The sequence below is a fragment of the Numenius arquata genome, chromosome 8 (genome assembly GCF_964106895.1).
Source record: "Numenius arquata chromosome 8, bNumArq3.hap1.1, whole genome shotgun sequence".
In the NCBI taxonomy this organism is placed as follows: domain Eukaryota; kingdom Metazoa; phylum Chordata; class Aves; order Charadriiformes; family Scolopacidae; genus Numenius; species Numenius arquata.
The window spans coordinates 21,358,051-21,383,615 of NC_133583.1; the positions used below are offsets into that span (position 1 = coordinate 21,358,051).

The 25,565-nt window shown below is 38.4% G+C and overlaps 1 protein-coding gene across 2 annotated transcripts; it reads right to left on the minus strand.

Moving 5' to 3' along the window:
• Positions 1-493: 493 nt before the first annotated feature.
• TAMM41 (TAM41 mitochondrial translocator assembly and maintenance homolog) lies at positions 494-24,194 on the minus strand. Of its 2 annotated transcripts, none has more exons than XM_074152480.1 (9): positions 24,020-24,194; positions 22,546-22,725; positions 21,074-21,166; positions 16,118-16,268; positions 13,915-14,060; positions 11,550-11,715; positions 9,336-9,398; positions 1,668-1,765; positions 494-1,299 (listed from the first exon to the last, which is right to left on the minus strand). In XM_074152480.1, the coding sequence occupies exons 1-8, from the start codon at positions 24,155-24,157 to the stop codon at positions 1,689-1,691; spliced, it is 1,014 nt and encodes a 337-aa protein (XP_074008581.1). In that variant the 5' UTR covers positions 24,158-24,194; the 3' UTR covers positions 494-1,299; positions 1,668-1,688. The 2 variants fall into 2 exon arrangements, with proteins under 2 accessions (XP_074008581.1, XP_074008582.1); XM_074152481.1 differs by having other exon boundaries at positions 523-1,144; positions 24,020-24,181.
• Positions 24,195-25,565: the final 1,371 nt, after the last annotated feature.

Here is a 25,565-nt window from a genome sequence, read left to right on the forward strand (position 1 = left end):
TTTCAGAATATGCCACCGTAAGATGGATAGTCAGCCTCCTAATATCAGAAAAGGGACAGCTGAGAGGATTTATCATACAAATTCTACACCTATCATCCAACAGATAATGCAAAGGATTAGGAATCTGCCTATGACCTTAAAAAGTTACTATTTCACAGTAATAACATTTTCCAAGAAAATAAAAAAAAAGGACACGTCTATTTCCTGATTCTGGATTCAAATTTTGCCAATTTAAACTCAAATATTTAAAAATAATCAATATTTAAACGTTCCTCCGTGATTAAAGTAAGCCTGAATGAGTCATATTACATACAATAATATGTTTTCTGTCTTTTTTCTTAAATTTATGCTTTGAACTGCTCTCTGGAAACAATTAGCAGCCAATTTCATTCCAACAATTTTTTTTTTTAAAGTGACATCACTAAATCAAATGTAGCTTGAGAGATGGCCCTACTGATCACAGGATACACAGGAAAAAAAATACATACTAATCAGGACAGACACATTTTATTTCCATTTTTTACCTTTAAATTATTTTTATCATTGACACTCTCACAAAAAAAAAGTGTTCTCTCAATTTATTTCTATTAAGAAAAACATCCAAAATTTGCAAACCCACCTGGCTCAGTGCAAAAAATACTCTATTTACAACAGATGCTCTCTATTTATTGCGTTACACATGAATACCATCAGAAACATCCATTCTTTAATGGCATGATTAACGTAACATGTTACGTAAAAGTCCAATTTTCTTTAGCTGATTTGATTAAGCTAGGGAGGACAAGTTTTATCTTTGTGGACAGTATTTTCAGGGGAAAAAAAAATAAATCAAAGAATCAAACAATAGGTACTTTTGTTCATAGAATTCCCAACTTTTAAGCACTTAGAATCTTCTGCCAAACAACTCACATTTCATAAATCTGCACAAGTAGGTCCTGAAAGTCAGTGCAAGTATGACGTTCCTTCCAACTGTGACACTTTTGACAGTGCTTAGCTATCAGCTGGGTACTTGGAATCTCCGTCTCGTGAAAAGAGCATACAATTTTTATGAAAGCATCCAATACCTGACAAGCTTCTCATTTCAAACACTCTTTCCCAGACTGAAAGTCATGGTCCAAGTTTTTGGATTCAAAATGTCACACATCTGAGAAAAAAAAATGACTTTTCATGAAGTCTACCCTGCAGAAGCATCCTCAGAAGAATTCTAAGGATGAACTTGTAAGTGCAAAAATAATGTATTTCAAGAGGACAGTTTCATATCTCCTTAAAACTCAACAGACTCTCCAGTTCCATAAGTCCCTGAGAGAATAAAAATTGGGACAGTGAATATCTTGAAAGAGCCTGGGGATATTTTGGAAAATAAAGCTAGCAATACACAGAAAATGAGTGGCTTTGGTTTTTAATTCATATGTACAATCAATCCCTTTTCCTCAGAGTTTCTGAAAATCCAAGCCATAGTACACAGGAAAATTCACTTCAGTATTTACACATTACAATTCCTTTGCCCTATTACTATCGAGCCCTCCCCCAGTAACAAAAGTTTCTATTTTAGTAGTAAAATTTGGCACGTAAATTATTAGAACAGACTTCTTAAATGCACTTTAATCTCCTCAACTAGGCAAAACATCATCTGCAAAATATTTAGAGAAAAAGTACCATTTATTTACCCATACACAGTATGTCAAGACTCAAGATGTCTTCTTTAACCATCCCTTCGTCATTTTATATAATTTCTTCATACTGTAAGTTATAGATTTCTTTGCCCCTAAAAAAAAAAAAAAGAGACACAAAATTCATAAAATATCATCATTTAGGAAGGCTAACTCAAATATTCAAATACTAGATTCTTACTACATTAAATAAAATATTTCCCTGGAAGAACAACAACTTAATCCATCAGGCAGATATGCAAATAACCTTACTGTCACATTGATAACACAGTAATAATGGAACAAAAAAAGACTTTTAATAGTATCAAAGCATGCAAAATAGAACAGGGTCATTCTGAAGGCCGTCTGAAGATGTATACAATGACCAAGGTACAGCAAACAAAGAGATTCACAATAAAACTCTTAATTAGTAGAGTTGGAAACTTCTGATTTACATCATTGTTCCTAAATGCTAAATACAGAAAGGCTTTAAAACCATCTGTTTACCGCAGACCCTCACCAAACCTATACATTATGCTTTTCAAAAGCCCTTCCTCATCTTTACCAATTTCTTCTGCTAATCAGATTTTAGTTACCCTTGCTTGATGCCATACATCAGGCACTTGGTTGCCTTGTTGTGGACCAATTCTGCAGTTAGAGTTGAGAAGCATCACGCTGATGCCCATCTTGATTAAATGTAATCAATCACTGCACACCACCAGCAGCTTTCCAGGACAAACAAACCCAGAGCCTTATTATGCAAAGGCTTGTGAATTAAAAGTAAAAACTGAATTGTTTTGGGTTGGTTTTTTTTTTTTTCTCCTCGGGAAACGGGCTGCTGACTGTTGAGGTGGAAATCTGTTCTGGCTTCAACAAGTTGTAGACTACATTGGAACCTCCTTGAATATTTTTTTATTGCCTCATCCTAACTAATGGCAACTACCATTTCATAACTGAGAGAACAGCACACCTGCAAGAGAATAAAACTCGACTTGCATAATGAAATGACATCTGTGTCCTTAGGTAACAAAAAATAATATTGAAACGATGATGGGTATGGAAAAACCTGATTAATAAGGATATACCCAGGTGAATTGAAAGAAGCAAAAATAATAAGATGATGACAAACAGCTGTAATTTGGCAACATTGCCAATATCAGAAGTATAATATGGACATCAGTGTGAATACCCTGCTGCAGGGATGTTGTCTGGGCCAGTTTTGCTTCCGAGTAACCTGCCTGTCACTTGTTTATAACAAACCCCATATGAAGCCAGAAGAGCTGTCATACTCTTAGCATCATCCTGCAGTAGCCCATGAGTAGTGAACTTTGGTAAATATACCATTACACTATAGGCCTACAGTGAAGGAAGGCATTTCTCAATTTTCATATAGACACAGAAGGGTCTTGCAGCAGTCATGGCCTCCAAGCTTTTACAAGTTTTAGATACAAAGGGATCAAGGATGACTCCCACACAATTTGTAAAGCATACCCTTAGAGTTAAACACTTTCTGAAGTTCTCCCAGAGATAAGCCTTCCCTTAGAGACCTAGAGTAAAAAAAGACACAGCCTTTTGCTGGGTTTAGTCATCTAGTATTTGGAAACTTAAAACGAAAATATTGTTAGTCTTGGCATTTCAGTGGGGTTCTGAGATCCTAGCCAGTAGAGCTACTTATTTTTTCCTCCTTCCAGCTTTTTTTTTAAAATTAAAAAACCACCCCAAACCAAAAAAAAAGCCCAACGCAACATAAAACACAGTGACTTTTCAGATTACAGCACAGTCTATATCACATCCTTACAAATTCAAAACTGAAAAGGCAAGGTTTTAATGCTGCCCCAAAAGCTTTAATTTTGACACTTGCATGCACAGATTAAAAAGTATGGTATGTTATACTTATTACAATCTTTCTTATGTTTATTTAATAGAACACCGTTTACCTGACAAGACTCACTAAAAGTACCCAGAAGCAATTTAGCCAAAAGCCAAGGAGTATGACACAGCAGAACCCAAGGAAAGATCTTCTGGAACAAACGAGCAACTCATTAGCCATCTATTGCATTGGACTTTTGTGGGGGGAAAAAAAAGGGTATGATAATATTCGCTTTTGAAAAGGCCTTAGAAAGTAATCAAATGAAGATAAAATAAGTGAAATATGCATTCAGTATTAGCAGTCTAGAGTCACAAGAAGTCAAATGACTCTGCAGTAATAAGGAAAAGTCCACGCTCTATTTACAAAGGAATGTGACGGAGAGTAAAAAGCCTGTCGTAACAAATATGCTGCATATAATCAGTTTTGCACTTGCTGTGTCTCTAATTGCAATTTAAATAAACTCAACTTTACCTTTTGTACGGAATAATCCATATATACATTTTCAATTTACAAAACCATGTGCATCCCACACGTAAGCTCAAACTTTTCTATATTTAATAGGTTTTTCCTAAAAGCAAGCACACTAATGAAGTCACGATGGGCTTTTCTTTGCAGCATCTCAAATAAAAAGTAAATAATCATGTAACTTCTGAAGCACCTCACATATCTGCATTAAAATTGCACACAGTGTAAGAACTCCAGTTGCAGAACAAAGCCAGACTGTTAAAATTATGTTAAAGCTATGCTTTTGAAAATTACTGTCCAATCTCCTAGGTACTATACATCCAGGATACAGCCCCTCAAATACTGAAATTTCTCTGCCAGGACTGCTGTTCTTCTGCCGTCCCAATGCAGTCAGTGTACTTCTGGAAGGGCAGTAAAACAAACCAGCAGTGACAAAGCTGATACAGCCGCGCAGGACTGTCATCACCCGTGCTGCCACCACAGCTTGCGAGTCAGCATGTTTTATCTGCTCGCCAACCTGCTCTGCCTCTTGCAGCAGCTCCTCAGCCTACAGAGATGGTTCTCCTCCGTATTTTCCCCCTGCAGGGAGCACTCTCCTGAACTCCGCCCGCTACAGCCTTATGTAATGAGATGCTTACATTTCTGCCCTGGCACATCATGCTACAAAGCAAAATACAGGTTTATACACACAGCTGGTTTCTTAAAGCAGCCCTCAGGGTGATGAGTCACATCTGTAGTAAAAGTTAATGGTTGTAATTATGGCTTAGTCTCAGAATCTGAAGCAGTTGGACCACATGAAAATGTCTTTCTAGTTTAGCTCTGAATCTATGACTTGGTGGTTCCACCTCCCCTTTAGATTTTTCCACTATATGATACAGAACAAAGACCTAATGCACATGGAATCAAGACCACAGAATTTCAGTGTAAACATAAGTTGTATCTGGTTTTACTTAACAATCCACATTCGGTTTTTTGGAAGTGTTAGCATTGTAAGATAGTAATTTGGCTATAATATAGGTCCCCCAAAGTTCCCTGCTAGATATGCCTGGCTGTAGTATACTTTATTTCCTTTTGAAAAGAAAGACTAATGCATGTACTGCTGAACAGCTGTCATGTGGAGGCAAACAGTTATATATTGTTAGTGTATCATGCACAGACACACGCAAACTTTTTACATATATTTCCAGTGAAGTGCAGTGGTGTGCGGTGTCTGCTCAGGCAGCTGATGAAGACAGCAGTTATCCCAAATCTACAGAATATTTTGTATGTAAAGCTGTTTATTATAGTTAAAAAAAATTCCTTGAAGACATAATGTACGAATACCCCAATTCTAAAAAACCCAAATGTTATTCAGAGCAGCTAGAAGCATTTGTGCTAACTTAAAAGCATCTTGAACAATTGCTTCAATCGATGATTTAATCCATAGTCTTTTAAGAAATTTTCAAGGCTCGCAACATTCCTCTAGTAAGATATAAAGAAGAAATCTAAGCTAAAGAAGTATCAACATCTTCTTCAGAGGAGCTAAATATAAGAACTTGAGAGTTAGTTCCCAAAGACCACGCAGACTCTGGCTATGTGGGAAAATAAATCAAACGATGGTGCCATCTCTAATGGGAAACAGAGAGGCAATCTCACCACAGACTCGAAGAAATACACAGGCACATTTTCAAAAACTAAATAGGGCATTTAACAACAAACAAAAACATAGAGCTTGAGCTCAACTTTAAAACCACATTGGCAGAGAGAGATGAAAAAAATTCTCCTAAATGGGTTGAAATTCTTTATTTTGCTTGTGCTCCTTGCCAATGCAGTTAATACACAGCATGCCATCTCAGCGACGGCTATTCCCCATTTAACATTTAATTTAGAAACATGCTGTATGTTGGACTACCATACTAGAGACCAGACAGAAGGCATTTCACTTTTGTTGTTGTTAAGATAAAGCAATCAGCTAAGGAATTAATTTTTTTGTCCCCCATTGCATTTCAAAAAGAATGATAGCCATGTAATGAAAACTATTTCTTTTGCAAGCAGACGTAGGACAAAAATACTTGAACAGTTACCAGGAACAGCAAGAAAAAATGGCAACAGCTTATTTAATGGAGTCACTGATTTCGTGAATCTCTTCCATAATTCTCTTATTTTAGCTACTTTAGCTATTCTTAATATAAGCACTGCAGAAGGACAGAGCCATAATACTGTTCCTAAAATCTCTACTAGAAAGTGTGAAAATAGGTCTCAGGGGAACAGAATATTAGACAAGATTTGGTTAAAGAATGAAGAAAGAAATACAGCATCCTTAGGGATTAAATTTTAAAGCTCAACACTTTCCTGTAAAACACATTTCTTGCATGACTTAAGCAAATACTTTCTATGCAGGAGCCACAATGTTTTGTCTGTGTAGAGTACATATCTATATGAATATTAGCTGTTAAAAGCCCCAAGAAATGGCACAGCAAGGTGACCAGCATTAACGCCTGCCCCCTAGTGACGAGTTCTTTAAATTAAGAAACTGTAATTGGGAGAAAAAAAATCTTCATTAGAAGATACAGCAAGATTTCACATAAACTCAATCATAACTGTTTGGAGAGAAGCATTTAAAAAAAAAAAATCACAAAAAGAAACAAAGCAAACAAACAAAACCCCTCAAACAAGCAAAAGGCTTCTACTAGCTAATGCCTAACCCCTGAAAATCCATCCCTCCTAAATTCCAGGGAAGATCCCCGAATTTCATACAAACACATCATATCTGAAAAATACTCAGGTCATGCTCCTGGTCAGTTAAATTTAATTTTTTCTTGCATGAGCACTACAACGTAGGCCTTTATTAAAAAAAAATACTACGTCTGTGCTTCTGTCCATCTTCAGTGAGCGAAACTGGTGGTGCTGTGGGGAAGCAGGGCTATGCCTCCATTAGCAAGTGTGGCATCACTCATGTTATGTGTAGCAGGACACGTTACATGTTACAGACATGCTCCTGGTGCTGGCTGCAGCCAGGGTGGCCCACGCAGAGATGTGCAGGAAGGTTAGCTCTGCAGGCAAGCTCTGCATTCATTAAACAACATTCAGAGGTTAAGAAATGCCAGAGACGGTCCTTCTCCAAACCTAACTCGTTTCCCTCAGCACATAATCTGTAAGTAACCCCAAAAGACCAAGCCTGAATTCTGCTGCCAATGGTTTTGGCCAGATTTTGGCAGAAGCGCAGAAATACGGTTAAAATAAAATAAATGAAATGACACTGAAAGCGAGAAAACTAAACTCTTCCAAGCCCCACTGCTCAAATTTGGCTTGTGTTTCAGGCAAAGGAGCACAACTGCTTTACAGAAATTACATGGTTTTAGATGTGTTATTCTATGTAACTGGCTGGTTACAAGACAACTAGAGTTTGTTTTAAAGGAAAAAAAAACATCACTATATATAAAGCAAAAAGCAGTTAAGACAGGAAAGAAAAGGCATTTCAAAATACCTAGTTTCAGGTGCACAAAACAAAAATCACAGTAAAAATTACAAGTCCTACTAAAAGATGCCTTAGGACCCTCCAAAAGTCCTAGTAATAAAGGACATATAGGCTGTGATTTACTGCATGACACACAAAAGGAGGGGACAATTCCCAGAGGTGATTTTCTGTCTATCAAAACAGACGAAAGGGGAGCATAAATAATCTGACAAAGCTTAACTATTTTTATTTATGCTCTTGCAGTTACACACAAACAGTTACTTTCACAACACTGAATTCAACACGATAACACTGTCTTTGACCTCTCCCCTCCAAATACTTTGCTCTACAAAATCTACTCTCCATGGATTTAGAAACAGATAGGTTACAAGCTGATATTGCTAAAGGAGGCATGTTAGAATACAGGAAGTTCTGACCACTAGCAGGTTATTTCGACAAGAAATCCTAGAAGAAAAGCATTACCTATTTAGTTGGAAACCTCACATTTAGAAACTAATACCTGCAATATGGCTAAGTCACATAAAACAATAATTCGCTTTTCTCAGGTGGAGTTATATCCTTAGTCTCCTCCAGCTACTAAACAAAGTTCAGCAATAGTTTTCTCAGACTTCTTCCAGTTATTAGAACTAGGCTATTAACAGAAGCATATAAAAAGTACAACTGTTCCTGCTTATTTTACTCAGCAGCCCACTAATGGGCCTGAACACTGCAGTTTGTGTTTCTTTATAAGGAGGTGGGAAGTACAACGTGGAGCCACCAACTTTAATACTAAAGGGGAAGTGAACAGCAGCTGTAAAAGTCTGTGTAAGGATTGCCCAGTAGGAAGCTACACAGCTGCTTTTAAAACCAGTAATGGCATCATTTGTATTTAATTGCTCTTGTGGAAAAACTAGGAATAGATATGAATGAGTTCAGAAAATTATTCGAGCAACTTCAAGCAAGCAGCAAAGATTTTTCACTTTGCAGGAATTCAGACTATCTCCTGACCAGAGTTTTAAGTAAATGAAGGCTCAGGTCTTAAGTCTTTCTTTTAAATCGAGCTGCCGTGCTTTCAGCTTTTTAAAACGTGAAAATCAGGTCACCTTAATTAGATTTATTTCAGAACTCAGAAAATAGGATGAAGCTCCAGCTACGTAACTGGCAGGAACTTTCATTCAGTTAGGAAGACTGATAGCTGAAAAGTATCACTAGTTTTCCCATGTTTCTATGCAAGCAAGTAATTTTTTTCCCTCTACAGCTTCTCTCACATTGGCTTTCTAATACTCAGCTCTTTTTCTAAGTAATTAAAGTAAAAGAGTTAAAGTAATATCTAATGCTCACCAAGTATAGGCTCAGTTTGGAATACATCACGTCTTCAAATACACACCTGCCTTCTGAGCCTGGCAAAACCATCTGATCCTGTCACAGTTCTCTTCCTCAAAACTCACTCCTTCCTTTATTTTATGATTAAATAACCTTATAGTCTACATAACACACCAATACTATGTACTGATCATTTAGGGATCCCTGCACATGTGGAAAGCCAGAGGGAATTATAAAGTAATTTTCTCCCCATTTTTTTAAATACAAGAAAGAGCAGAACCAGTACACATCAGCCAAATCTGGCCCACATATAAAATGGAATTGAAGTCAGAAGGGGCTTTTTGTTACTTTTGGGTCGTTGGGGGGTTTTGTTTGTTTAAGAGTCATGTAGACTCTAATTTCTTTTGGCATTTTACAATTTCTCAACAGTTATATAAAGAAGCTGCTTTAAATATTGTTTTCTAGAGGCTTTCCATTAGACACCCAAAAAGCTTATTCTTTAAACTTCTGTAACAAGACAGTCTTGGGGCCCTATAATTTTTACTTTGTGAAATCAGAAGGCCTATGTTGATGAAATCACACACATTCTTACCAGCTGTTAGTATGGTTTTAGCACTCTGCGCTATACTGGAAGATCTCACAATTCCTGAAATGCCTGCAGATAGAAAAGCACACAGATGTTACCCATCTTAGCAGTTTTGTGGGGATTTTTTTTATCCTCCAACATACACGAAAAAGTTAAATATTTTTCCAGTTATACAATCAAGGCAGCCTGAAAGTAAAACACACACTTAAGCTGAAAAAGTTCTAAGGTACTGTAAATTATTTTATATATAACATATAAAAAACCCAACCCAAATCAATATTAAAACAGCTAACAACAAGTAGGAATTGATCAAATTAATTCATGTAATGTTCCCATTATTCCTCTACTAAGATGATTAGTCACAAAGGATTCAGAATTGTTTGATTTAAGTGCTGGCATATTAGATTTCTACAGCAGAACAAATCATACTCACTCCAATATGAAATTGAGATTTTGCACTTCTCTGATCAAGTAGAGCTGCCTACACTGTGCAGTGTTTGTTTGTCTGGCTTTTTTTAAATTATCAGCTTTTGGAGATAAGGCTTGTTTATCACTTTGCTGCACTGTTTACCACTGTGGCACATTCAGTTCTTCTTGTCCAGTGGTTCTTAGGTATTAGTGGAATAGTAAATAAAACATGAAAACTTTTCTTGAAAAGTACTAAATTTTATCTGTTCTAACACATATATTTATAAAACTACTGGACGTTACTAAATACTTAAAAATGTAGAAGTGCAGCAGTCCCAGAGTTAGTCTTCCAAACTGAAAGTTACTCTTCTGTGTTAACCAGAATGTAGAATATATTTTCAAATATTATTTTTAAGTCCTTCTTTCAAAGCTATTTCTATAGTGAAGGACAAAGCTTAGGGAAATCCATTAATAAGTAACAGGGATATAATATTCCACCGGAAAATAAATTTGGGGGGTAGGGGTGGGGAGGGGAAGGGAACAAATCACATTGAGCTAGTAAAATACCTAGGGACAATGCAATTCAACTTGAGCAATCAGCTTTGTCTCGTAGGATTACGAAATGGCTTGTCCTGTCCTTTACCCAGATTCTTGAATTGGGAAAATCTTTCAGCCACGTAAGTGAAAGAGGGGTTCTGATTTGTTCTCCTAAGAGTACAAACTGCTTGGCTTGAGAAGACTCGGTCTATCCAATGTTTTGATACTGAACTGCTGCACCACTGTGCAGTCCTCAGTCACAACACCCTACATAAATACCACCGCAAGGACAGCCAGCTCAGGGTAGACAACTCAAGAGCTCTGACACTATATGCAGCTCAGAACCACTGCAACTCCTGCTCCCGGATTCAGCTATTATTACATTACTATCTCACTCCAGCCACAGGAGCGTACAAGCTGCCACAGACGGACATGAAAAGAAGCTGGACACCTTGATGTCCAGGCACAATTCATCCTATGCTGTCAAGGAAGAACTGCAACTCTCGGCTTTATTTCCCCAAACAGAAATCAGCATAAGAGCTCCCTCAGCAGCTGGCTAGTGTCTAGTTGCTCTCAGGCACCTGGGGAGTTTCCGCAGCAATCAAGGAGCTTGCAAAATTGGCCACATGGAACTAAGATGTGTCAAGTTCTTTCCAGGTGTAAAGGATTCTTCAAATATGAAATGTTTTCATTTTTCTGCAGAATAATAAAACATTGCTGTCTGCAACATAAGCTTCTCTGAGGCAAGATAACATTGTATGAGCAAGCTAAAGCTATCTGTGACAATGAGAAACACCTCAATCTTTTCCCTCAGAGCCCAAGTTCTCTGCCAGAGCTCATGCATCTGGACAATCATCAGATTGGGAAGTGTAAAGTCAGCAAGCTAGAAAATTAACTTAGCATTGCAATGTGTGACTGGTAGGATATATAGTTTAGTATTTAGATGAAGTTATGCCAGCCAATGAAATCCTGAAGGTATAACACATCCCAAATGGAGTTAGATGGTCTAAGTAGGCCACACTAATACCTAAAGACCACTTCTTTGAGAATCTAAACCAAAACATATCCTTCTGTATCAGTAGGAATGCTATTTTCTAGCATTTCAAAGAACCCATTTGCTATCAAACAAATCCAAACCCATGCTTTTAGGTATGTATTTAAGACTAACTTCTTGTTTTCTTCTTCTTTCTCTCTAAATCATTGTTCTGAACTAGCAGAACACATACAATTAATCTATCGTGTTAAAGGAGATTACAGACACTGATCTAGGCCTACCTTGATGCACCACAAATCCACAGTCAGGGTCGTGGGCAACTTGCAGTAAAATTTCTTCCACATCTCTGTTTTTTCCAGGGGGGTCTACCAGAGAAGTTATCTTTTGTTGCAGGGTCCTTGGCAAAGCCATTAGTTGTGTAAATTGACCTTCCGGACTTTTATCAATCTGAAGGTTACAAAAAATAACACAGTAAAAACCATTCAGTGTTAATAAATTAAGTTCTCTTTTTCAAATAAGTCTGAAAAGTCCTTGTGCTATCTTTGACCTCTGATGAGTATCACAAAGAACACAATCCTTTGCACTTATAAAAGTCATTGACAATGCTAATGAAAACTTCCCAAGCACTGGGAAATGCAGTATCTCAGTTTTGAACCTGAAAAATAACTCAATGCAAAGATCTTAATTTTTATCCCAGGGAAGACTAATGTACACACATGATCCTGCTGCCTCTACAAGCAACTTTTCACTGAAGCTGTATCATTTCTGCTCTATCCAATTTCCTTTGGAAACATAAGTACACTACAATGAAAAAAAAAGAAAGTTCCCAAAAGACCACTTAGCTGAGTTTCTTCTGCCTGAATATAATCAAAGTATACACATACACATTTCAAGTTTAGTTTGAAAAACATTTTCTGTGCTTTAAAATGAAACCACATCTGGTTTGGATAATTTGAAGGAAACATTCATTCCACATTTTCCAATCCAAATCAGAAATTCAATGACCCCTTTTTGAATACAATGACACCAATGTGGAGGCCTGTACAGATTTATACAAAATGTAAGCACAAATACTGAAAAATGCATAATGGAGCAGATGTCTCCAAAACTGGAGGAAAATATGAGAAGGTCGATTCATCCCACACAACTTTTTAGACAGTTCATGGAGACATCAGACAGGAGTCTAGTTACCCTCTACACTCCCTTCAGTCAATGGGGAGAAAATGATATCCAGATGAATCACCCACTGACTACAGAGGGAGCCGACAAAGAGAAGGCTCTTAACATTATGTGGGAGGAATCCACGCCTGAACCAGAACTATAAGAACTAGTGTCTGCCTTCAATTGTTTTTGAGGAGTCTTTTAAGAAAGAATTTTCTCTGTAACTCTGAAGACGTACTTGGAAAAGGGGTTTCTATTCTGCACTAAACATCATTCCCCATAGTAGTTATCCTCTTCTGTTCGGGAAATTACTGCCAATAATCAGAGGAAGATGTAAGGAATAAAGCATTAAAGCACTTTGCTCAAAATCTACAGTAAAATGATGGCATTTGATCAACAGCCTCTATGACTATTATGGTACTATGGACAGATTTATTATCCAACAAAGTATTTGTAGGATGCTACCAGGATTTGTTTGAAGGTAACACAACGGGGAGTATTATTCTAACTAGACATTTTGTTGGAGAAAGTGTTACCGATTCTTTTCAAAATTCACTTAAATCCTTCTTCCACTAAACTGTTCAAAAGCACATTGACAAGAAAACATGGAAACCGCTGCAGTATAATAGAGATTCGCCTATGCTGTACGCCAAAGTTTGCAGTAAAATTGTTTACTGTACTCAAGCTCGCTTATATCTGTACTTCAGTTCCTAACAAAGATGTGTCCTAAAAGGAGGCAATCTTGAGATCATTGCCAAGGTGACAAGAAGATAAAGAGATACCCATGTCCACGAGACAATCCATGCTAATTGTAATCTCACGTTGAAATGTATAACACACTTGAATATTTACTCAAGGACATGCATACTTCAAGAGGAGAAACTGCTATTGGACCCCTGACTGTGGCATTTCTTCCCTAATTGCAATGTTACACTTCTGCTAGAAAGATGGAATTCAAGATACTGGCGATTCTTACATGTTTCCAAAATACTAGAACAAAATTATTTTTAGTAAGGGTATTTAAAGATAATGCCAGAATTTCATTTGGGTTTAGTCAACTGATCTTTGTAACTAGCATTCTACAGTCTTTTGTGAGATACAGGTTTTGATTGCAGAAAGTTGCACCTCTTAGTTATGGCCTAACCTTTTTAACACAAACCATATGTTTATTCGTGACTTCCTAGACTGTTGTTACCATATGGTAGTCATTAGAACGCACATTTTAAAGTTATCCTCTCTTGTTCCTTTGCTAGGGCTCTAGTTCTATGCCCATATTCAAAGAAAATGAACAGTAGTTACTACATATGCAGAGACTGGTATTTAAGGCAAGTCTTCTGGCTGCAGAATTAACAACAGAAACATAACAAATAGCAAGTACAGTGACTACAACTGCTTGCCTTAGTGTATGACATAATTCTTGCCTTCTGTCAATGTGATAAAGCACTTCCACTTGCTTGTTTTAAAAACATTTTGAAGAACACTTGCCTCTAGCCTTCCCAGATGGTGCTTATATACCACTTGAGGGCAGTCCTGTAATATGTTACTGTACAGCTTCTGAAAATGGGGAACATTAGGTTTCACTATGTTCTGCACTTTCGATCTGTCTTCTCCTATTACCATTCTGAAATCACCTAGTCAAGATAAGACAGACAGTTAGTTCATTAGGAAAAAACGAAAACTCAAAGGAGAATGTAACAGAAACAACATAGTACAAAGCCACCATCTAAAACTTTATTCTCCAACTCTACTAATGCCTATATAATCCACAACAAGGTTGACCTTCTAATAGTAAAAAAATACTATTCAAATAGCTTCAAGTACAGAAAATAAGATTCAGAACTGTTTTGTGGCCTCTCATACGTTGTAACATCATCAGTCCATGCATCCATGTTTTCACTTTGACAATAAAAAAATTCCAGCTGTCAAGTTCAGCCTCAAAAGCAGCAGTAACACAGCTACATTCTTTGCAACCATATGTTAGTTTCAACAGATTACTAAACGTATTGACCAGCCTCAGTACTTTGTATCTAGAAACAAATAACCTACAATTTTCCAATATTGAAAGACAATAATTTGCATTGTCTCTGCACTTCAAGGGCAGTACCTGCAGAACAGCTAATGGCAGTCATGGTAAGATCACAGTATCTCCTTTTCCTCTTAGCCATGTATTTTGTTAGTAGTCTCAAAAAGCACTCCTTTTGGCAGCAAAATAAAATATCCACTGTCACATTACTGACCTTTACACTTTCTTTTATGATAGGTGACTAGAAAGTTTCAAAGAGAGTAAGTGAAAAAACAGTCAGTCTGTAATAGAGCATTCATCTACCTCTTATTATGTACCACCCTGATAGCTTCCAGGGTTACCAACCAGGAGTTAGAGCCCAGTGCAGCACACATCAACAAACAAAATCCTGGATCAAATAATTTTCCCCACTTCACCCACTCAGGACATAAATGTTGCTGCAAAGTGGTAATTTGCTAGCATTACTTGGTTTATTTCAATTTATGCCAAGCTGCAAAACAAACACTTCCCATATAAATGGTACCGACTCACTGCTCTCAAAAAAAAACCAAAAAAAAAATTAGGATAAACATTTTCCAAATTAAAGCATGAACAACTCTTTCAGCAGTCTTTCAGACTGATTAGAGAAACGCATAAAATCAATTTTGTCTACCAGCATACTCTTTGAGAAGTTTAAGACTTAATAAAATGCCAGCAAATTAAAATATCCACAAACATGTAATTGACAGATTTTTGCTTGAACACTCCCAACTGGGAGTCTTATGGCTTTAGCTTTGTTCACACAGTGAAGCCAATTTCAACATCGTACAGCAGGGCAAGTGATCCACATTCTTGGTTAATTGCACAGTTCTTTACATATCCTTGAAACAATCTCAGGCACTAGTGCCCACCAAGAATCTAGTGACATTCCTGGACAGGTTTCAGGTGGGCAGGTAGGCAACCCTGTAGCAAAAATCCCTGGTTAGCAAGCCTTAGCCATCCCACTGTCAGTGTTCATTAAGGATATCAACATTTAAAGAGTGATGCTGAATTAAATGGTAACAATTAAATCTTGTTTTGAAGAGTCATTTGGAGTAATTTCTTAGATTTTTTTCCCATACCAATTTCATAGATAAAGAAAGGAGAAAATACTTTTACCAAAAAGAGTCAACAAATACCAACCAGGAGGTGAGTGTTAAATGTACATTGAAGAATCATAATACGGATCTTTAAGTTAACTAAATAAGAAACTTAAACACAGCACATTCAAAAAGTAAGAGATAACAAAGTATGGGCCAGATTACCAGACAAATCCACATCATACTCAAGAGTGGAAAGAAAAAATTTTTCCAAGGTTTTGAACCATTAAAAACCAAACTACAATCCACACAAATAGAAAAAACCTCACATTATTTCACCATATTCAATCACCCATAATTAGCTGTTCATAAATCAAGCAGGTATGAGTTTTGCTCACGTACCTATACCTATTTTCTACGAATAAGCACAATTGGTCTTTACAAGCCGCTACATAACACAGCACTAAAGTATAGTTATTGGAGCATGCAACATTGTGGGCTCAGAGCAAGAGAGCAGGTGGGTTAATACGCATTACACTTCCTACTGTGGTACAACAGCTCCAACTACAGCTTTTCTCCTCAGAGACTTCAGACCCCATATACTAACCAGAATAGGAGAGTCCTGCAATCTGCATATAGAGATCTTCTTCAGAGAAACTTTCTGGTAACATGAGAAAGGCTGCTGTGACCGCACTCTTCAGGTTGCTGACAAGAGCAGCTTGCAGCTTGCTGTTCTCATTCTGGGTCAGTATTTTCACCTGAAAAAGCAGGAATCATTGAAACCAAGACTTCAGGAAAGCAGTGCTGAAGATGGAGCTTGAAATGTTACTCAATCCAATATGAAAAATAAATAAGAAATTTATTTAAGATTAGATTCTATTATTATGGTACAATAAAAACTAGAGCATCCCCTTTCGTTTACGCAGTGGGAGAGAGAGAGGAACATCTTTTTAAGAATTAATAGTCTGCTACAAAGGGCTGTTTTTACAAACATGTTCAGAACTGCTGTAAGCAACAGCCATTAACTAATCTCACCTTTCCATATTGATGAATTTAGGATTAATCAAAACAGTAAATATGAAGGCATTAACAGAAATACTTCATATGCAATTATGCAATAAGAAAAAACAACCACTGTTACACTGAAAGACAATGGAATCCCAGAAAGAGAGGTAAATTTTCTTATTTGCCTTCATTCTATTTTATTTTTTTTTTAATAGAGGACTCCTCTATCATATGCTTCAAATAGTTTCTTAAGCACTAGTTGTCTAGGCTTTATTTTGCACTTTGTATGAGCAGAATGTGAACTCAATGGGAACCTTACATAAACATGAAGAACAGAACACTGAAGTTGAGTGCTTCTATGTGCCACAAAGAAGTTTATTTTTAGGAAACACTCAAACTGTTCAAAACCAATTACAGAATCCAGTCACCTGGGATATGGAAATATACTCAAATAAAAAGCAGATCTTCAGCAAGAACTGAATATAGAAACATATTATTACAGAGCATTAGACAGATGAGGTCAGGCTGGTTTACAAGATGGCCAACTACGCTCTTTCAGAAACAACTCTCCCAAGAATACCTGCCTGTTTTGAGTTTGTCTTTTTTCAAGTGTTCTGGTTAAGCAATACTGTCTTGCTTATAAAGGGCAGCTTCTTATTATTTGTTTACTCTAGAATACCATAAATGCAAACCCACTGGCAGGTACAAACAAATGTATCCAACTTGCTTTTAGTCTCCAAAAGCCCATTCACACACATATGAGTTGCAGTAGTACTTGAAATTCTGCCCCCAAATATAGCCTGAAACAGCTAAGGTATATTTTCGACTAAATATTTTCCTTTAGGAATGTAAATACTCTGTTAATGAAGAAAAACAAAACAAAACAAAACAAACCCAGATTCAGTAAAGAAAGTAATAGAATCAGACATACCTTCTACACAAAATTCTTGTTACAAGAAAGGACACTGACAAAGCAAAGCCATGGCTGGCCAGTACTCTATTCAGAACGTAACTTTTGATAATGGTGAAATCTTTAAGAGGAATAAAACTAGAATGATATCTCATTTTTATACAGTGGTAAATGCAACACTATACAGGCTGCTTGTTTCAATAGTTCTGCACTAAGGGGTGGGTTTGACTAACATCAAATCTATACAACAGCCTGTAATTAGTCTAGGGTGGATTTTTGAAGGATGTTTTCCCTTCTTTGATTTCCATTTTAAAAATAAAGAGGTCACTGTACAAGCAAACATTTCAGAATTCCTCCTAACTTCTCCTGCAAAGTACTTTGTATTTTTTAGCATTAAAATGAAAGACAATGATAAATCACATTAAATACAATACATTCATCTGCCAGGGAGCCCTAAGTAAATTTTATTTCCTTGAAAACCATGGGAGAAGCTTACTTAATTATACAGATTTGCTCAAATAAGAGCCAATAAACAAGACAGGCTGGTCATGAGGATAAACTAATATTTAAAATCTCATCAACTAATTCACTTATGCGTACTTTCATAACTTGCTGCTACAGGGAAACTCTAAAGAAAGAGAGAGGAGAGAAGTCTGTGGCACCCATGTAGTCACACAAACTGCTTATACTTTGGGCTAGCCCTGAAAATTACAGCAATCTATGGACATGTTTTAAGAACACCACAGTTACAGCCTTTTAAAATGTGAAACTCAGAGATGCTATTCCTCCTCATGGAAGACCACGGACTTGCTGTAGTAAAGTAAAAGGAATAATCTCCTCCTTGGCTAAAAATACTCCCTAACATAAACCAGACTTTTTTTTTCCAAAGGTAAATAATATACTAGGCTTCAAAATTTAAATGCATGAAACGCTGCAGTAGTGATAGTATTTATGAATGGATCTTAAGCAGTTCAGGTAGCTAGAAATCTCCCAGGAAGACAGAATGCAATAGTTACCACCGAGGTACGACAAGGATGAATGTTGAATCTTAAGGTAAATCTGAAAGACCACCAAAGTTAAGGGAAGCTTTTTCACAGTACAGAGAACTTAGGATCAGAACTACTCAGTGTACCTTATCACATAAGGGGCAAAGAAGCAGCCAATTTATTCTGGCTTTACAGTATACAGAGAATTCAGTTAACTAACAGTACAGTTGAGACTTAAAAATTTTTAAATGTATGAGGGATATATTCAATTTTATAAATGAGCACAACCCTCAGGCATCACGACAGTCTAAAGCAGGAAACGTACTACCTTTCCTGCTAGGAAATTCATACACCAGAAACTGCAGGCATGTACACAAACAGACTTACAGACAAACAAAATTTCATTAGAGAATGAAAGGTGTCAAAAGCACTATTCCAGTTTGCCGTTTAGCCACATGCACGCTCTGCTAAATATCACAATAAGAGGATTTTCCCATTCTCTTTCAAAAAATGTTTTTAGAGATTTGGACAATGGAAAAATTCTGTAAACAAAGATGTGCTCTCTCACTCCTTTATGAGAATTTTTATAAGATAGAAAAACTAAACCTCCCAAGATGCCTCCAAAAAGTACAAGATATTTCTACACACTATTCATACTCCTCTCTCTCTCACCTCACTTCAATGTATTAAACACTTCCTTCTCTTAATAGTTTCTCCAGGACAACAGTAAATACAACTGCTTACACTAAAGCAATTACTTACAGTCTATGTTTAACAAAGATTCAGTAATACTTCAGATGCTTTTCAAAATCTTCTGCCTCTAAAAACCAATTACTTGTGCTTATTTATTTTACTTTTTAGGTACAGCAGCATTTTTTTTTTCTACATGAAACCTACCAGTTATGGAGAAATTACAACTAAATTTATTCAATTTTTCAATGCAGTTAAATGGGATTTTAGCTGATCAGCATTATAAATTTCATCTAGGATGAAAAGCCAATAAACTTCTAACACAAACAAAGAAGCCTGGGAAGAAAAGTTAGCATTTCTAAGTGGCAATTCCAAACACCACCTATTCTGCCAAACATTCTGGAAAGATTACTTGGTCAAGGCAACCAGTTTATAACAGAAACAAAACCTCCAGTGAAAATTAAGCCAAGATTTTCAAGCCAGAGCAAATGTTTCAGCTCATGTGCTGGAATAACTTGGATAGCTTTCACTCACAAAGCAACAGCTTTGTAACGGAACACCAGAAAGCGCTGGGCTCTTCCTCCTCTATATGACAGCAAGGGGGAATTTCCCAAACAAACTGTTAAACAATATTAATCTGGCTTCAGTCAACTGTGTCCAGAACTAGCACAAAGGGCAAATGGTATGTAAGAGATTATAGTGTATAAGGAAACAAACCTAACCTTGCGTCCCCTTTAAAAGAAGCTTATTGTACATTTTATAAGGAGGTAATACAAGCTTTCTATCACTACCACTTACAACATATATATCAAAACATCAAGTCAGTTGTGAAGCTAGAACCAGCAGACATTTAAAACCTGTACAACAGATCTAAACAAATTATTTGGTCATTTTTGTTCAACACAGTATAACATGCCAAATCCTAGGTAGTGATTTTATAGATTCTACAGGAAGAGACGGTTTAAACATTCACCAAGAAATCTTTCGGTCGAAGTACAGTTTAAGTCCTGCAGTCTTTACTCAATGCAAATTCCTATGAGCTTTATGAAAATAATCTGGACTGTTATCTATTAAACACATATGTGATATCTCCACTGTCTTGTTAGCAAGTTACACTGAAAATAAATATTCTGTATTCATTGTAAATGTGAAAGTCAGAATTCTTCCCTCAGTTATTTTTCTGAATGTATTAAGTTTCATTCTTTATAAAGGCAACAGCTGTTCTACCCTGTATCATGCTATAACACATCCCTGGAGACAGAGAAAAGCCAGTAGAGCCGAGACAATCTATTCAAACTTTCACCCCAAATTTTTAGTTAAAAGCATAATTAACTTCTGTTCTAAGACCTGAACAGTGTTCTCCTCTTCTTTGCCACTCCCCTCTTAAAAGTTTTTAAATTGGCACTGCTGCCATCTGCCGAAAGCACACTGAATCAGGCACTCATGGGAAAGCAACGACCTCATGTTTTATGACACAAACAAGGAGGAGAAAAACCAAGAGGCTTAACGCATGGTTTGGTCAATTATAGATACTTCTACAATACAATGAACTAGACAGTAACTGCACAGCAAAGCAGCTTTCATCTGTCAGATATCCTGCAGATTTCCATTATTTAACTGTGTTAAATTTTGGCAACTCCTATAATTTGCTATAAAAGGTAAATACTGTATTTAATATTAAAGGGACTTTGAGTTAATATAGCCCAGTTATTCAAGATTTACTACTGGCAGAAAACTGTGATTAATATACTTACCTTTAGGTTTTTTCACATAACTGAACATCATTAAGGACTACATTTCACTTCCTTTCTGAAAAATTATCCCTCTAGGACTAGACCCCTAAATCAGGGCAGATTTTTTTCAATACTGACGCATAGATCCTTAACAGTTAAAGTTAAAACTACAACTGATAATTTCCAGCCCTGTAATTTCCTGCATTTCAAGACAGATAGCTGAAGAGACTAACAGTTACCGGTTTTTGTAGGCGTCCAGCAACATAGAGGGTTTTCCAGTGAAGTAAATCATCAATCAGGGTATCAGTGCTAATTACACCGTATTTTATCATCTGGAAAAAGCAAAATAAAGGCTTTAGAAAAACCATATACCTGCACCATTTTCAGTATATTAAACTTAATGCTTACTTACTTTAACTGTCATTAATTCTAAGGAACACACACCTCCAATAAAAAAATGGATGCATAACATTTAAATGCTTTAATGAACACAGGAGGCAAAAAAAAATAAATTCCTATTTACAAGCAAACTTCTGAAAAAAAAAACCCAAAAACAAACCCTGAAAAAACTTGGGAAGATGCACAGAACCCTCTGAGATCCTTTCTAGAATCAAAGTTACAATAAAGTCACCCCAAGATCAATCACTAAAGCAAAAGACTTGAAATCCCAAGTCTTTCTAGACCAGAAACCTGGTCTAGGCAGACACCGACAAGATCTGAACATTAAAATACAACTGTTCATAAAAAGATTTTGGAAGTGTTTTGATCAGTTTTGTACCAACCAAACGTTACAGTAGTTGGAATAATCTACAGTATCCTTTATGATACTGAAAACACTCAAGAAATAGTTTGTCAGAGATCTAAAATAAAACCTCCTAGACATTTATGTGTACCGTTATTGAGGGGAGGGGTGTTGTATCAGGGAGCTGCTTCTTTTGCTCTTTGATGTTAGAAAACAAATTGTGATTTTGTAGTTCACTCGTAACTAGAAAAAAGATGAGCTTTCAACAGTTTATTACTAATTAGCACTTCCTGACTTTCCAAAGATTATCACCACAGCAAGGCAGCCAACTCCAGAATTTCTGGATAGCAAAGGACCACAGCCTGGCATATGACTGAGTCATTACAGCATGAGATAACAGCATGAAAAGCCAAGAACAACAGAATTTCAAAGCAAAGATCATCAGTCTTAAAATAAAATCCAAAATCCCTTTTTATGTAATGTGAACAAGGTTTAAATCCCAAATTCTTGCCTCATACAGATGCCTTTAAACAAAACAGCAAATATGTAACAGACTACTTTATCTAGCTCCCCAACTTCCTATGAGGAATTCTGACACACACCCAACATTACTACAACTATATGTGCTCTGAAAAACTGCCGTTAGGTATATATTGCTCACGTGGCATTTTCCCATGACTGTCTTTTGTTTAATTTCATTTCATTTCCCATGTTTCTTAAAAGAACTTGCTTTCCCTATGTACAGTTTGTTACCACATGGCAGAAGTTACTCAAAATCAACACCAAGATAGACGGATCCAGTGTTTCTCTCCCCTGACTCCTACCTGCACTCCTGCTTACCAAACACAGTCTACACAGAGGCAGGAGGACTTACTGGACAAGCTAGTTAAGCGTAGCTAGATAAGCTAATAAGTTTAATACTTCACACACAAACATTTGACTTAATTCACTCAAACTACTTGTACTTACCCTACCATTACATGGCACTAGAGTGTTGTAGTAAATCCCTGCTCCATAGCTCTGTACATTACTTATCTGTTTTGGCCCAAAAACTTTTAGGAAGGAATAATGACTCCTGTTCTTTAACAAGTTCATCATGTGCCAGGTCACAGAATCATCAACAGCAAACACGAAGTCCAACATATTGTTCTGTGGATAAGGAGAAAAGAAATGGGGTTTACATATCAGGAAGCAAACAGTGTTAATCTAAGATATGCATAGTATCAAACTACCAGTTAATCATTTTTCACGAGTAAAAAAAAAAACAACCAAAAACAAAAAACAAGCATTAATGTCAAACACAGCTTAAAGGTTCTGATGGTCCAAAACTTTCCTGTCCTAGTTAAGTGCTCTATGCTTAATGCTATGCTATCCTAGTTCACAACTCAGCATAACATTTTAAAGTGCTAATGAACAGGACTTCTGCTAATATACGAGGCCATGAATTCGGAGATGTGGGCAGAGAAAGCCAACTTGGAAGTGCAGTTCCTTGCTGCCAGCTCTATTTGCTTGCTTTTGTCAACAAAACAATCCGCACTCCAGAGGCTCGTGGTGTACAATGCATGCCCTGCTCTTTTGAAGAAATCAGTGCACACGTTCCCTGCACACAGACAAGCTGAGAGTTTACAACTCATACCTACAATAAACTAACATTTGGAGTGACATTGATTCAAATTCATTAGGCCTACCGCTCTCTGCGGCTTACTAATTTTGGGCTGCATCTTAGCTAGCCAGGTAATAGTACTGAAAAGATATTGTTAGCTACCTTTTCCCCCCATTCCTTTGTGGGGGGTGTGAAATGCTGTTAGAGCTCTGAAATTCTTATTATCCCATTTTTCCCTTTTCAGAAAGGAAAGGGATACATTTAAAGTCACAGTTGTGGGGAGTGCTTAATAGGCAAGCCATAATGAGCAACACTGCCTATTAATCGTTTTAAAAAGGTCAAACACGTCCATTAAAAAAAATTTAAAATTAAATAAATAAGATAGACATCACTATTTCCAAGCAGCTTGACCTCCAAACGATGAGGAAGCACCACGAACGCCACTTAAGCGTGGCAATGGATTTTGCCTAAGTTACCCTCGTACAGCGCACAGCACACAGACAAGCTGCAACTCCTTTTTAAAACCCCTCGGTAAATAAGCCCTGACACAGCTGGCCGACACGAGGCTAAAGGGCCACCTGAACCCCTCACACAGTGACAACGCGACCCTCAGGGACCACCCCGGAGGCCTCCCCGGCTGGCAGCAGACCCCGGCGCTCCCGCTGGGCCCGGCCCCGCGAACTCCCTACAGGAATCTGGGGGGAATTCGCTCCTTTTCGTGCACAACCAGCTCCGGGTAACCCACTGCGCCGCCTCCACACCGGTAACCGAAACGCACAAGGCCCGCGGCGGCCGGAGGGGACCCCGAGGGTCCGGCCCAGCGCAGGCCGCCGCGCTCACCTCGCCCGGCCCGGCCGAGGCCCCCGCCTGCCGGAAGACCCCGGACCCGTAGGCGAAGGCTAAGCTGAGCTCCTGAGGGAAATGCGCCAGGACCCGCCGGAACTTCACCCCCGAGCTCGACAGCGCCGGCAGCGCCATGGCGCCCGCCGGGGAGCTCCGGCCCGCCCCGACCCGGCTTCCCGCCCACCGGCTGAGGCGGTGGTAAAGAGAGACCGCAGCCGTGAGGGAGCGGCGGCGCCGGCGCACAGCGCCCTCTGCCGGCCGCCCTGGGCGTGGCGGGGCGCCGCCGCTTTCCCGCCCCGGGGCGACGGCTCCCTGCGTCCCCGGGCGGGCGACCCCGCGCGGGCGCTGAGGGGACTCCCCTCAGGGCGGGCGCCGGCTGAGGGGGTTACCTCAGGGCGGGGGCTGAGGCGGCGCTGAGGAGGCTCCACTTAGGACGGGCGGCGGCCACCCGCCCCCGCGGCCGCCTTCAGGGTCTCGGAGCCCCGGGAGGTCTCGTTCCCGCCGGTAAGGCCCGTTGAGGTGTCGGGGAGCGGGCTGCGGGGCGGTTCCGGCTGAGCCCTGTCCCCCCGAGCCAGGAGGGCCCGTCAAGCCGATGGGCTCCGGCGGAGTTACATTCAGCGGATGGGTTAAACTTTCCGGTTTTCACACTCCCCTCCATCCCTGTTTCAGTTTAATTATTTTAGGTCCTAGCAATTCTGTGCCCCTTTTTTGATTATTTTCCCTCTTTTTTTTTTTTTTTTTAATTTTCGTATTTTGTACTGATTCGAAGCTCCCCTCAGGAGTTGTCACCAGCCTTATCCTCCTTCACACATCCCCCATGCTATGAAAACAGAGAGCCCACAGCGTTTAATCATCGCCTTCATGGTCACGATTGTCTCACACTCTCCTCGTGCTGCGCCTGGCTTGGTTTTCATTTTCAAATCCTACATAACAAGCTTAATGCGAGTGCTAAATGTATGAAAAGTGGCTCATGAGATTGAAGCATATCTTGTTACTTCACGATTTTATGCTTCCCTGCATCTGCCTTCCCAAAGATCACGTTTTACCTTCCTTGTGTGTATGGCTTTCAAAATAGCCTATTTACGCCGAATAGTGTTCTGAGGAGAGGCTGGGAGGTCACATCCAGTCTGAGGCACTGCCAAGCTAAATTTCATACTTGCACTAAATTGCAAATGTGATTAGGCCTTTAGACATCACTGGACTCTTAACATCTGCTTAGAACAAACATATGAAAGGATCTGTAACTCTCTCTTACAGAAAACGCAGTTTGACATACATGGTTGGGTCCCCGTCTACACAATTGTTTTTGTGGTGATAAATCAGCATGTGATAAATCAACGTGTGTGAACCTGGCCATTAGGAATATCGGAAGGGAGCACCCGAGGCAAGACAACAATCCTTGTTACTGTTGGCAAATAATACAAAACTTTAACTATGTGAGGCGGGTGCCATCATAAAACTACATCAGGCCTCTACTCTTCTGAGCTTTTTCTCTATCAAATGACTCAGCCAGACTCTTCCTTCTGAGGCCTCACTTTCAGAG